Consider the following 14,814-nt stretch of genomic DNA (forward strand, 5'->3'; position numbering starts at 1 on the left):
TTTCAGGGCTGTGCCCTCTCTGCCGAACCAGACTCCCGGGATCTTTAGGAAGTCGGTTTTGACGGGAAACGGGATCGGCTCAGAAGTCACGTCCCACTGCCCGAACATCATGGTCTCCGACTTCCCGCAGTTTACCTTTGTGCCTGAAGCTCAGCTGAAGTCCTTGCACGTCTGGACGAGCGCTCTCACCAACCGGCGATCTGCGCAGAAGATGGTCACGTCGTCCATGTAGAGCGAGCACTTTACCTCCTTCTTGTCTCTGCCCGGCGCGGTGATCCCTCTGATCTCTGGATTCCGTCTGATGCACTCAGCGAAGAGCTCTATACAACAGACAAAAAGAAGAGGTGAGAGAGGGCAGCCTTGTCTGACCCCAGAGAGGACCGGGAAGGGGTCAGTCTTCCAGCCATTCACCAGCACCGAGCTGCGCATCAGGTTAACATAAGAACAGAACATCTCCCCCAGCCCAAACCGCCGCAGTACCTGACCCATAAAACCATGAGACAGTCGATCAAATGCCTTCTCTTGGTCTAGGGTGACCAGAGCGGCACAGACATTACGGTCCTTGATGTAGTAGATCGTGTCCCTGATAAGGGCCAGGCTGTCCGCGATCTGGCGCCCTGGGATGCCGCAGGTCTGGTCGGACGATCTGCCCGATAACTTTCTTCAACCTGGTGGCTAGTACCTTGGCGAGGATCTCGTAGTCCACATTCAGGAGAGAGATGGGACGCCAATTTTTAAGGTCACATCTCTCCCCCTTCCACTTATACAAGATCGTGATCATTCCCATAGCGTTGTGTATAACTCGGCTGGGAGACCGTCACTGCCCGGTGTCCTGCCCTTCCTGAAGGATATGGCGGCAGAGTACAGCTCCTCCAGCGTCAAGGTGGGCGTCCATGGCTGCACGACCTGCGGGATCAATGGTGTTAGTGATACCTGACAGGAACCGTTCAGCAGCCTCTGGGTCTGTGTCTTTGGGGGAGCAGAGGTCCCGGTAGTATTCGACGACCACTTTCTTGACCTCTTCCTTCCCCTGTCATACCATGCCTTCGCTGTCTCTCATTTCCGTCAGGGGCATGTGGGAGGAGTGGAGTTTTCTGAAAAAGAAAGAGTTACATTTCTCACCCTTCTCCAGGTTCTCCACCTTGGAATGGAAGACGATTTGCTTGGATTCCTCCTCAAAGTGCCTCTTTGGTCTCCTCCAGCTCCTCGTCCATGTCCCATCCGCACTGTTGGAGGTCCAACAGGGACTGCAGCTTGCGTTGCAGCCGTCTGAATTTCCTTGTCCTCTCACACGCCTGGAGACTTCCTTTGGCCTGAAAGAAAGAGCGCAGCTTTACTTTAGTAAACTCCCACCACTGGGCTACAGTGGGGAACAGATACTTGGTACTGGCACAATCCGAATATACGTTACGCAGCTCGTCCACGATTTCCTGCTTCTCTAACAGGGCACAGTTCAGCTTTCAGGAGCCTGGACCGGGAGGAAACCCTTTGCCCAGGCAACAAGGCATTAAAAAAAGGCCAAAAAGAGGGAAAAAAGGCACTAAAAAGGCCAAAAAAGAGTGGAAAACGGCACTAAAAAAGGCCAAAGAGAGGGAAAAAAGGCACTAAAAAAGACCAAAAAGAGGGGAGAAGACAGCCTCCAAAAAAGGGGGAGTCCTTCCCAGCACCCAAAGGTAGGCCGTGCGCTCAAGCCTCACAAGTGTTAGGATTTCTCCAGCATGCATTCACTCGGTGTTGGGGAGTCCACAACGGGTTTCCTAGGGTCTGCAAGCCTGAAGGTCAAGGAGCTAACGCAACCGGTGACTGAAACTCGTTCCGTTCAGAAAGGCATCTGTTACAACCCCAATAGCAGCATGTCTACATAAGTAGAAAGGCCGAGGTCTAACAACAACCAATCGTCACAAACCTCAGGTTAAGATACTTGATCTTAGCCAGAAGGCCGAGAAGCGACGTGCTGACCATCTGTTAACTCAACCATTGGGTTCACACACCTGAATGCTGCAGACAAGCAAACTGCTAAGACTTCAGCTTTTATAGAGGTGGTCACACCTGATAATGATTGTGACAGAATGACCTGTCATACAGGGCCCCAAGGTACTCAGAGATAGCTCCAGCCTGGCTGTCAAACAAAGATAGCACAGTTAGGAACTCCATTGTTTAATTAATGCCATCAATAGGATTGCTGCAAAGGGAATTAAAGGTTGGGTTGAATACATGTATCTGTTAATTTATGTTAATGCAGTTCTGTGGATATACGAGTCTATGTTTTACAACAATAAACTGTTCATTCCTGCTGTACTCAATTCAAGGTAGTTGTGTCTACTTATTGGGTACACATAGCAGGGTTCCAAGGTGTGCATTCTGACTGGTGCTGGAAGTGATTCCCGGGACAACAGGAGGATACATCTGGGCAATCTCTGGAAGTTACTACAGCTCTCTTGGTGAACCCGTTACATTGGCGGCAGTGGCAGGATCCTCCTTGCAAACATCCCAGCGGAGTACCAGCGGGTATACCAGCAGCAAGCTAAAGATAGTTCCAGCACTACAGGACGTGTTGGTGTGCAGCAGAGTCATGGGCTACCTGAATGTCTGGATGGAGGCTGTCAGAGTGGACCAGGGTGTCTGGGGAATAGTCCTCCCATCCGCCAAGGAATGGTATGTGCTACAACTAGATTGGCTAATGCCGTACCTGGGAGAGCAGCCCCAAGAGGACGTGGTGGCTGAATTGGAGAAGTTGCTTCCACTTGAAATGAGTGTGGAGTGTGGACAGCGTTGTCCAGAGCTGAAGGATGACTACCTGCCAGAGGGCGATGACTTTGGGGGCCCGGGACTGATAATGGAAAGCCTACAGGAGGACCGAGAATTTGGGATCCCATGGAAGTATCGGTGCAAGGAGATCCGGGAGTTCAGGGAAGGGATTCTCGCAGATGTGCCCTGTTACCTGCCAGATCTGTTGGCTGATTTGGATTATTTGGTTTACCAAGAATGGATCCTGAAGCAGGCCTACAGAGAACAATTTGACCGTGCTCAGCAGTGTGCCCCAGAGGAGGTGGATCCTGTGAGTATTATGCTCCCACCAGAAGCACAAACCTGCCGGGCAGAGAGCAGCGGGACTCTGCCCGCTCCCTTCCATCACCCCAGACACTTGGCCCCATTCCCTGCAATATGGCCCAGAAACTGCATGTCCCAGCCAGATCCCCCAGCTGAACTGCTGGCTTCGAGGCAGAGTGCTGCTGGCCTCTGCCCACCCCTTCCACTTGTTCCCAAGCCTGACCGCAGCAACCAAGGATGGTCCAGTCAGGCAGCCACAGGGTTGGTGGTGCCCCTGGATTTTACAAATGCAGCTGAAGCGCTGCCCTTGGGGCAGAGTGCCGCTGGCCTCTGCCCGCTCCCCTCTGTGACCCCAGCTCCATTGGCTTTACCCCCCACAATATTGCCCAGAGGTGGTGATTTCTATGGATCCTATATCCCTAGCAAAAGTGTTGGCAATGGGAGAGAGGCAGATTGACATCTCTTCCCAGCAGATGGAGTATACAGGAGGGGAAGCATGTGGCTTCCCTCCTCTCGCAGTGGATCATGCAAACATTTGTACCATACAGGTGGATTGGACTAGGGCTGCCACCTACAGTCCCCAGAGGTGCCAGGCATTCAGCCCAGAACCCCATATGGAAGGGACCCCAGCCTCTCTGTTTTCTCCCTAGAGGCTGAGAGGACTCCAGGGAGAAGGCACATTTGGCCCTTCTTCCCAGCGGGAGTTACGTTATTTGGGAGAAGAAGAGTGCTTATGGACCCTGTGTCCCTGCCCTGGCGAGTGGGACTGTTGTCCTCATTTGGGACCCGAACTCCCCAGTCTCTAAGTGCACCCCAGTACTGGTTAGTGGGACAGGCGCCTCTTGCCAGCCCCCTGCATCCACAACTCTAGGAGTGACAGAGCTGTTGGGGTCTGGCCCCAGTTCAGTCTTCTTTTTTAAAAGGGGAGATATGCGACAGAATGACCTGTCATATAGGGCCCCAAGGTACTCAGAGATGGCTCCAACCTGTCTGTCAAACAAAGATAGCACAGTTAGGAACTCCATTGTTTAATTAATCCCATCAATAGGATTGCTGAAAGGGAATTAAAGGTTGGGTTGAATACATGTATCTGTTAATTTATGTTAATGCAGTTCTGTGGATATATGAGTTTATGTTTTACAATAATAAACTGTTCATTCCTGCTGCACTCAATTCATGGTAGTTGTGTCTACTTATTGGGTACACATACCAGGGTTCCAAGGTGTGCATGCTGACTGGTGCTGGAAGTGATTGCAGGGACAACAAGAGGATACATCTGGGCGATCTCTGGGAATTACTACAGCTCTCTTGGTGAACCCGTTACAATGATGAATTAACCAAGGACATTTGACCTACCTGTCTGCTACTTAGCATCTTAATTCATATGGAAGCAGTAAGGGACTACTTATTTTTTATACTTTGGGTTTAATTTTCTTGAATAAATCATGACATGGTGTAATACATCATATGTTGTGCATCTGAGGTTGTATTTACCAAATATTTAGACCTACTAAGGAACAGATTATTATATTCTGATATGTTAAATCACAGAAGGGTATACACAACTGTATGTGTCTGGATATGTTACTATAAAAGTGTGTGGGGATAAGAGTGTGAGAACACGTGTCTGTGTTTGCGTGCGTGTATCTTATGTGGGTATGTGTTTCTGTGCCTGGGTATGTTAGTGAAAAAACATTGAAACCTGTGTTGACAGATAAGAACCTATTCTATTTGCCCAATTTCTGAATTACCGTATTTGCTCGATTATAAGACAAGGTTTTTTTTCAGGAGCAAATGCTCTGAAAAATAACCATCGTCTTATATTCAAGGTCGTCTTCTAATCAGACCTCAAATAGAGGTCTGACTACCAGACTAAGATCCAGATCCCCCGCAGTGCTGCATGGGACCTGGATCCTCCTCTCTGGCAGCCTCTGCTGCTGCCGGCACTTCCTCTGGGGCTTCTATGATGGAGCACCAGCATCACATGACCTTCCGGTGCTCATTCATAGAAGCCCCTGCGGAAGTGCCGGCACCAGCAGCAGCGGAGGTTGTCTGCACGCTAAGGAATCTGAAGCACAGGGAGAAGTTTAGGGATGCACTGGTAAGTCGGGGGAGGGTAAGAGTGGCATATAAGGGGGTTTAAGGGCATTCTGGAGGCAGAGTAGCATATGGGGGATTAAAAGGAATATCAGGGAGGCAGAGGTGGCATATAGGTGGTAAAAGGCATATTTGCCGTGGGGCAGATGTGCATAACTGGGGCAGGTTGGCAAATATAAGGAAATAAAAACAAAAAATGGATTTTTCTCAATCATAGTTTTTATTACATATGAAAAAATAGTTTACATGTGATTTAATATTTACTAGTAAAACCTTTTTCTTATAGGGTAGTCATATCACCCCTGTTACGTGTTTCATCCATGCTATACATGTTTTCATCAGCGAAATTTATATTCAAATTATATTCAAATTACAAAACATATAATAACATAAGTATACACCCAATAGTATAGCTTGTAAGATCCCAATGCAAAACAAAGAAACACAAGATATTATTGCACTCCAAAGACTGAGGAGCACAGTGACTCGCATCCAGAAGGGAGAGGGGTCACAGCCCACTCATTGAACAGCTGTCAGGAACAGGGTCCATACAGATGACTGTAATGACCCAGAGCGCCCAAAGATGGAGTTCAGGCATCCAGGATGCAGTAGTGGAGTGGGACAGGGCCTGGTGCAGGGCGACTGCACTCACCCGGGTGATGAGCACCTAGGGTTGTGCAGCCACATACCAGCGTCCTAACATAGCAGCGGACGTTGTCCAGAACAAAACAAAGTGATAGCCTGAACACACCCTGGAGCAGGCATGAGACATAGCACAAGAATCATGTGCGGGAAGCTGCAGGCTGGGAGTATGGAAGCTAAGCAGAGTAGCAGCTGAAACATATCGATCAAGGGGGACAGAGCAAGCAAGTGACAGGGAGACCAAGCAAGAAACATAACCAGACAAAACATAAATGGTACAGGACACAACAAAGGACATGGAACAAGGCAAGGAACACAGGGGAGAGTAAGGAGCCGAGATCCTCAGACACTTCTCCTTTAAGCAAGGATAGGAACTCTTAACTGGTACATGGGGAGAGGAGAGAGGAACCGAGATCCTTAGATGATTCAGGGAATGGTCAAAGGCACATAAGAGACAGACAAACATGAATACAGGAACTAGTCTAGGACTATGTTATAACAATTGGAGATTCCGTCACATCATATGGCCATAGTATGTTTAGCCAACCACTACGCCAAAGTACTCCAATATATCGGTGGGTCCTAACACTAAACCCTGCCTACCGAATTACTAATAAGCTGAAACTAAACATTGAATCTAAACACAGAACCAAGAACCTTTAGACTGCTGACTGAGACAAACATAACAAACGGGTGGGGCACACCTTATAAAGGAAACAGAACCTGAAGCTAAGAGCAGGACTGAAACAGAGTATCAGAAGGACACGTTAGGGCACAGGGAAATCCAGGAATGGATTACAGCGAGACAAGGGAACCGTAGCGAGACAGGGGAAACCAGAGATATGCAGCTCCACGGCCTGGATGGGGCGTGAGATAGGAACATAGTTTAAGCGTCACGTGGACTGGATCGTGGTCACTTCAAGTGGAGATGTGAGTGTCTGGAGAGTGTAACAAAGTTAATTGATGATGAGAGGTAAAACACATCAACGCTAGTATAACAGTTATGTGGGAAGGAGAAAAAGGTGAAGTACCTCAAATTGAGGGATATGCCAAACATCAACTTATTGTGCTAAGTTTAAAGCATGTTTAACTTTATCTGAGAAAATTACATTTGGGATCCACCTCGGGAGCAGTCCCATCTCGTATTGAAAGCCATATGAAAATCCCTGCCTAAAATTGTCAAAGCTTCCTGAAATTCGATAAGTATCTCCAGGGCCATGGGGTACAAGGGGCACCCCTCTCCATCCTCCCTGCAGAGCTTATGAGGTTATAGTTTGCAGATGTGGAGGGTTCCTTCGGCTGTCTGTGTCCTTCTCTTCCCTGTGGTCTTAAGAGCCCAGTTCCCAGAGGGGTCCACCAGTAGTGGGGGTGGCTATGACAGTCCAAGATCTCTGAGGGGTTCCAGAAAAGTTGGCAGATCTGTGGGATGATGCAACGCAAGCCTTTCCTCACCTCGTGTCACAGTAAGAGCCAATGAGAAGTCCCATCAATAGGTCTATTCTTTCAAGGTATTGATAAAAAGGAGCCAAGCTGTAAAGTAAATCGAAGTAAAGGTCTTACAAAATTCGCGATCTGGCATAACTCGTGTTCCGTGGGGTCCATATGTCTGCAGGCAAAGAAGATGTCTTCTTTAATCATGTAATCATGTATGCAACATCTCGCAGCGGCCCCTCTGGTAGAGCACTAGGACAGAGTCTGATACACCCTGTCAAATTTGATTGCAGTGTCCATCGGTCGTTGCAATATCCGATTAAATATCATCTAGTGTAGTGATGATATCTGCAACAGCACCGGTTTCGGGTACCCCTTGCCACGCAGATCAGTGGCGTCTCTGCAGGGGGGCAATTGCCCCCCCTAGGTTAATCCTTGCCCCCCCTGTTGCCCCCCTGCCGAATTTGGAATAAAGTCGCAATGCGACTTTAAATCCCATCTTTTTTTTATTATTTTAATTTTTTTAATGCGGAGGAGAGGGTGCGGCGCGCGTAAGATCGGCAGCCAGGGCAACCGATCTTACGCGGGCCGCACCTCGAGCCCTGCTACTTACCTGTGGGAGGGTCTTCTGTACTGCATAGAGGAAGCGGAACCTAGCAGAGTTCACATGACATCACATGACTCTGCTCCAGTCCTGCTTCCTGTGTTCAGTACCAGAGAAGGGAGGCCGCACCCTCTGCTGAAGTCTGTGAGCGGCATCGAGGAGCTGCAGTGCAGGTTAGAGGGTGGGGAGGGTGTTTGAATCAGTATGTGTGATTGAGGGAATTAATCTGTGAATGAATGAGTATATGAATGAATGAGTGTGTGTGTGTGATAGCATGGGTGTGTAAATGCTGGTACCTAGGCATGATGGGACTGTGATTGCTGTTAGCAATCACACTCCTATCATGCCAAGTCAGCCAGTACATGCTGGTACAGGGTGGTTGTAAGTGATGTGCAGACCCCATACTGCTGGCAGCATCTATACACAAGGGGGGCAGCTAGCTAGGTTTCAGCATGTACTGGCTGACTCGGCATGATAGGAGTGTGATTGCTAACAGCAATCGCAGTTCCATCATGCCTAGGTTCCAGCATTTACTGATTGGATGTGTAAGTGCTGGAACCTAGGCATGATGGGACTTTGATTGCGGTTAGCAATCACACTCCTATCATGCCAAGTCAGCCAGTACATGCTGAAACCTAGCTAGCTGCCCCCCTTGTGTATTGATGCTGCCAGCAGTACGGGGTCTGCACATCACTTACAGCCACCCTGTACCAGCATGTACTGGCTGACTTGGCATGATAGGAGTGTGATTGCTAACAGCAATCACAGTCCCATCATGCCTAGGTACCAGCATTTACTTGTTGCCTGGGTATGATAGGAGTGTGATTGCTGTGTGGGCAGTGTGTACGCCAGGGCTGGCTTTGGGGTGTGCAACCTGTGATCTACGCCTGTAATTTAGGGGGTTTTAAATACCGTATTTGCTCGATTATAAGACGACCCTGATTATAAGACGACCCCCCAAAATCTGAATATTAACTTAGAAAAAAAAGAAAAAGCCTGAATATAAGACGACCCTAAAGGAAAAAAGTTTTACCAGTAAATGTTAATTCATGTAAACTATTTTTTTTTAATAAAAGCTATGATTGAGAAAAATATTTTTTTTGTTTTTATTTCTTGTATTTTCCAACCTGTCCCCCAGTTACGCACATCTGCCCCCAGGCTTGCCACACCAATATGGCACTGTGGCCCATGATATGCCTTTTAACCCTCTATATGCCACTGTGCCCCATGGTATGCCTTTTGACCCCCTATGTGCCACTCTGCCTCCAGAAATGCCTTATACCCCTATATCCCATTCTGGCATTTAGGGGGTTAAAATGCATATTATGGGGCAGAGTGGCATATAGGGAGGTATAAGGCATTCCAGGAGGCAGAGTGGCATTAAGGGAGTTAAAAGGCATTATATAGAGCACTCTGCCTCCAGAAATGCCTTATACCCCTATATGCCACTCTGGCATTTAGGGGGTTAAAAGGCATATTATGGGGCAGAGTGGCATATAGGGAGGTATAAGGCATTTCAGGAGGCAGAGTGCACTATTAAATGCCCCCTTAACGCCACTCTGCCTCCTGAAATGCCTTATACCTCCCTATATGCCACTCTGCCCCATAATATGCCTTTTAACCCCCTAAGTGCCAGAGTGGCATATAGGGGTGTAAGGCATTCCAGAAATGACACACACACACACACACACACACACACACACACACACTTACTTACCGGTGCTTCCAATTTCCTGCTGTATTGCCGGGGCAGCGGGTTGACGTCTCATTCCGCGGCAGCCGGAAGGAGGTGGAGTTGGCAGCGGGGGTTTGTATGCGTCCGTCGCAAATACCTTCCCCGGCTCTCAGAGATCAGGAACTCTTGAACTCTGATCTCTGACAGTCGGGGAAGGTATTTGCGACGGACGCATACAAGCCCCCGCTGCCAACTTCACCTCCGGAAGCACCGGTAAGTGTGTGTGTGTGTGGGGGGGGGGGGGCGACGACAGGAGGATCCAGGTCCCCTGCAGCGGTGCGGGGGATCTGGATCTTAGTCTCCTAATCAGACCTCTATTTGAGGTCTGATTAGAAGACGACCCCGATTATAAGACGAGGGGTATTTTTCAGAGCATTTGCTCTGAAAAAAACCTCGTCTTATAATCGAGCAAATACGGTATACCTTTTAATGCCGTGTTTTTATGTGAATTCCAATTGATCTATACCTGCAAAGCTGGGTTTTTGCGTTATTCTGTAGATCCACATCTATATATTTCCATACATTATTTATATATACCTGTAAATACAGTGTTATGTATGTCTTATTCAGTTGATTAATACCTGCAATGCTGTTTCCATGTATTTATTTGATCTATACCTGCAATGCTACGTTTCATATACTATTGTATACCTGCAAATACAGGATTTGTATGTCTGATTCTATTTATTTGATATATACTTTCAGTGCTGAGATCACAAGTGAATTTCAGTTGATCTATACATGCAAAGCTTGGTTTGTGTGTTAATGTGTTGATCTATACCTGCTATCGGCAGCTGGGGCTAATATTAATATATATAGGCAGCAGGGGCATCAATACACAAGGGGCAAACACACTAAGGGGGGTATAAACGACAATGCAGTGTGAAAAATCCATCCTGATGTAGACGTCTGTGACGTAGATTGTGTCCTGCTGTTTGTGTGTTTTTGGTTATCAGTGTAGCAGAGCCTGTCCTCGGGTGTGTGTGTATAGGTGTTGGTGTGGCAGAGCCTGTCCTGGTGTGTGTTTGGGTGTTGGTGTGGCAGAGCCTGTCCTGGTGTGTGTGTTTGGATGTGGGTGTGGCAGAGCCTGTCCTGGTGTGTGTGTGTGTGTTTGGTTGTCGGTGTGGCAGAGCCTGTCCTGGTGTGTGTGTGTGTCTGGGTGTTGGTGTGACAGAGCCTGTGTTGGTGCGTGTGTGTGTTTGGTCATCTGTTTCCTGGCACTTAACTTACAGTAGGAATTATTTAATTTATATTACTCCAGAGATAAAATGCCCTCCTGAAGTTGTAGTGACTTCAGGGGACAAAATGTTCAAGGCCCTGAAATCATTTAGTGGAAAAGTTATTTATTGTGTTATAATATTTATTTCAAGGATTAGTCGCACTCAATTGTGGCTTCAGGCTTCCCATGTTGAATGATCAAGTATTATTTTAGCCCAATAAGAAAAGTATAATTCCATAGCACATTACTTTTGGAAATTATGAATGCCCCCCCAGTTTGACTGTGGTATCTTGTGTGCCCCCCCCTATATATTGTTTCTAGAGTCGCCACTGACGCAGATCGTTCCTGCAACCCCAATTGTCTAGGTGTTCTAATGTGTTAAATTAGGTACTGGATTAGATTAGTCTGTTTGGAAGTTAGAAAATTGCTGATCTGGTGGATGTGTTGTATAATCTCTGAGAAATCAGCCCTCCAGTCACATAGTTATGTTGATCATGTGTTTTCGTTGGAAGGCATTTGAGGGCTTTGTGCCAATCACATGGTGCACAGGTTGTCCTGTACAAAATACTAGTGAGCTGGCTACAGTAGTGGGAGGCAACGCAATCTTGGTGCAGGGGGCCTCCGACCTCACGGTTTAGGGATGCTTGAAAATAACCGTGAACCATTTAGTTTGGCTGTCTATCCATGATATCTAGAGGTGTTTGTGGAGTGGTACATTATGCTGCCTGTGGTGATTGTTAAGAGGAAAGGGTCCACGGAGCCAGAAAAGTATGCAGTTAGTTGTGCAACCAACGACTACACACACACACACATATATATATATATATATATATATATATATATATATTTGTATATTATGTAGTGTTTCTCTTTTTTGTAAGAAAAATAAAGAAATACTTTTAAATGTATAACAGGTTATATTGCTTACTGAGCACAATCAAAAGAACATGGAATAGACAGGAGTCCGTAGTTTATTCTACACTCCTACAAGCAACCAGTTTAGAAGAAAGTCTAGTTATTCTACAAATTTGTTAAGACCCTATTTTTTATCTATCTTGCATACAAAATGGAGCATGCATTCTTTATTTCTTACTTGGCTGACTCCACTGAAACCACTAAACCACTTGCACATCAACAGCACTCATTGAAGTAGCTGAAGCATTAGTGTTTGTTAAGCATACACGTGGCTGCTGCTAGTCTGACTAGCATTTTAGACATTTATAATTATGTATATTATATATAAAGGATGTGTATGCATTATATGCTCTTTATTGTGCAATATATCAAAATGCTGTGTTCTCAATTTTATACTTTAACTTTTAACAGTATGACAAAATAATTATTTTAGCGTCCCACCAAAAAAATGTTTCTAAGTAGAAAAACACATTTTAGAATTAAGTAGTTGAAATGGTCAATGTTCAAAACATTCTTGATTCTGATATCTGAAAACATTCATGTTTCAACATTCTGCATTTGTGGGTTCAAGAAATATGGAACCACAACAAACAAATTAAAAGTTTTTTAAAAGAAAAAAAAACACACAGCTCACTTGCTCCAGTCAATTCCAAAGCCTAATAACCATGATCCTTCAAGTCTGAATTGAAAAATAACTAAGTGTACTAATGTCATATTTTAAATATTTACACTTCACTATATTATACTTACTCACTGCCTCTCCCACATCATACATATTTATATATAGAATATGAAGACTGATTAGAAATATTCAATGTAAAAAATGGTTACATTGATGTATTGTTTTAGATCAATGCATAGCAGAAGTGAGAGATTTGGTATTTACAAAGCTTATAAATTATTTTTTTTTTGCATGAGCCATACAAATAATTCCATCAAATTGATCCATGATGCTATCCAACCTATGTTGGCATTCTTCCAGTAACATTTGAAACTCAGCTTTCAGTTCAGCTTCTGCTCTTTGTATCTGTGCTATAAGTTCTGCTGCAAATATAATTCCTGGGTCATTGGGCACAACACCTTTCTTGATCTCAAAACTGTCCTTAAAAAACAATCTTAATATACTGTGTATCTTTGTGATATAACGGTGCTGTAGTTTCAAATCTTTTGTTTTCTTGCATGCCTCTATTTTAATTTTTTTCCCAGTCACATGCAGTTCTTTGCAACTATGTTTGTTCTCAAGTACTTTCACCTGTAAAGAGATTAAAACAAAAACATTATACAATATAAATACACTATATAAGGGAATATGCAAGTTTTAAAAACTAGTGTATATACTCATCATAAAATTGTCATGCCTTTTTTTTTTTATAATGTCATATCACTATTTAAATTTTGCTCCTCCTCTTTGCTTCTTTTTTTCACCTCTTCTTTCTCGACCCTCTGCGATTGCAGGAAAAACAGCAATCGCGTTTTCAGCTGCCATGGGCAGCTTCAGGGAACCCCCCGCTGCCTGATCGCCCCATGAGAGCCACAGTACAGTGTTAACCCCTTCAATGCTGCGATCGCAACATTTTAGGGGTTAATACCCGTTTTGTACGGGGCTCTGCTGCTGATGGTCTGCCAGGCACACCAGCAAACAGCAAAAACGAGCCCCAACAAGCCCTTTGAGCACTCCTGTGGGCATGGAAGCCTACAGGAGTGACCAAAGAGTCTATAGACCAGCAATTGCGTTCCCTTCAGGGACAGGGGAGAGAGTTCTTCAGTCTCCACATGAGTGTGGAGACCAGCCCCAAGCCTCCCCTGCCGCCTGATCGCTCCATGAGAGCGACTAACTCCTTCAATGTCGCGATGTGTATGACACAATCGTGGCATTGCATTGTGGGGACTAAATATCAGTCAATGCTGTGCTCCAATGGAGCATCAGCATTGAAAGAGCACTGACCTGAAAGTCCAGGGTGCTTCCATGTCAAATGCTGTGAGTTTAGTAAGTCCGCTGATGATGATCAGATCACTCCTGGCCAATAGGAGTGATCTGATCATTATGGCAGCCCTTGGATGACCCTGCCTTAGAAAGAGAGGGGTAATCTAGGGTAATTGTGGAAAAAAAATATTAATTAAAAAAAAAAATACATAATTATTACCTGATCACTTGTTGGTGACATTTTAAGTCACCGATTATTGCTTGGTCTCCCTGAAAACTGTTAACGTTACTTTAGTTGAACACCTTGACTTGTCTACTGTTCATAAATATATACTTTTATGGGGTAATTTAAATTTTGGGGCTCCCAAAATGTCCCAAATGGGATATGGGACCAGCAAACTAATTTCTGAAAATTAGAAAACTGAAATGTGCATGTTCCAGTTTTGGACACAATTTGGTGTTTTTTTTTCTGCAGTTGCCTTGTTGGAATCAGGGGACGTTGGTGAACAAAATGTGGTGTTTTATTCCACTGTTGCACTTATGGTGTGCAAGAAATTCAATGCAACATCGAAATTTATGTGTTAAAAGCGCAATAAAATAATTTCCCTGTGAAGTTTGGCAGACATCAGTGAAGAAATAGCTGCCTGAAAACTGTCAGAATTACCCTAGTTGAACACCTTGACTTGTCTGCTGTTCATAAGTATATACTTTTATGGGGTAATTTACAGTGGGGGGCTTCCAAAATGTCCCAAATGGGATATGGGCCCAGTAAACCAATTTCTGAAAATTCTAAATTTGAAAACTAAAATGTGCATGTTCCAGTTTTGCCCTCATAGCTTCCTCAAAAATATGCATGAACCACGCATGTGAAGCCCTGTTGCAACCGGGGGATGTTGGTGAAGACAATTTGGTGTTTTTTTCTGCATTTGCACATATTCTATACAAAATAAAATATGAAATCTAAAGCAACAATGTAACATATGCAAAAAAAAAACAAAACACAAAAATATAAAAATACCTCAAAATTTGGCAGCAATTGGTGATAAAATCCCTGTTTGAAAACTATTGCAGTTATTAGCCTACCATGCCAAATTTGAAAAAAAATTACATTTTAAAAATGTGATGCATGCCTTGCAATATTTGCCCTATACTGTCAAAATAGATGAAAATTCTGGCCATATTGGGTGGTTTCCAAA

General features: G+C 45.1%; 1 protein-coding gene across 4 annotated transcripts in view; it reads right to left on the reverse strand.

Annotated features, from left to right (window-relative positions):
• Window positions 1-12,282: 12,282 nt before the first annotated feature.
• The window catches only part of TEDC1 (tubulin epsilon and delta complex 1), a 53,045-nt gene continuing 50,513 nt past the window's right edge, over window positions 12,283-14,814 (reverse strand). For all 4 annotated transcript variants that reach the window (XR_008355479.1, XM_053474870.1, XM_053474871.1 and 1 more), the window contains one exon: window positions 12,283-12,946. Coding sequence is in view for 3 of the 4 variants with exons in the window: in XM_053474870.1 (XP_053330845.1) it covers window positions 12,593-12,946 (354 nt within the window). In the remaining variant the exon portion in view is untranslated. The remainder of the gene's footprint in view (window positions 12,947-14,814) is intronic.

Source organism: Spea bombifrons, chromosome 9 (assembly GCF_027358695.1).
Source record: "Spea bombifrons isolate aSpeBom1 chromosome 9, aSpeBom1.2.pri, whole genome shotgun sequence".
In the NCBI taxonomy this organism is placed as follows: Eukaryota; Metazoa; Chordata; class Amphibia; order Anura; family Pelobatidae; genus Spea; species Spea bombifrons.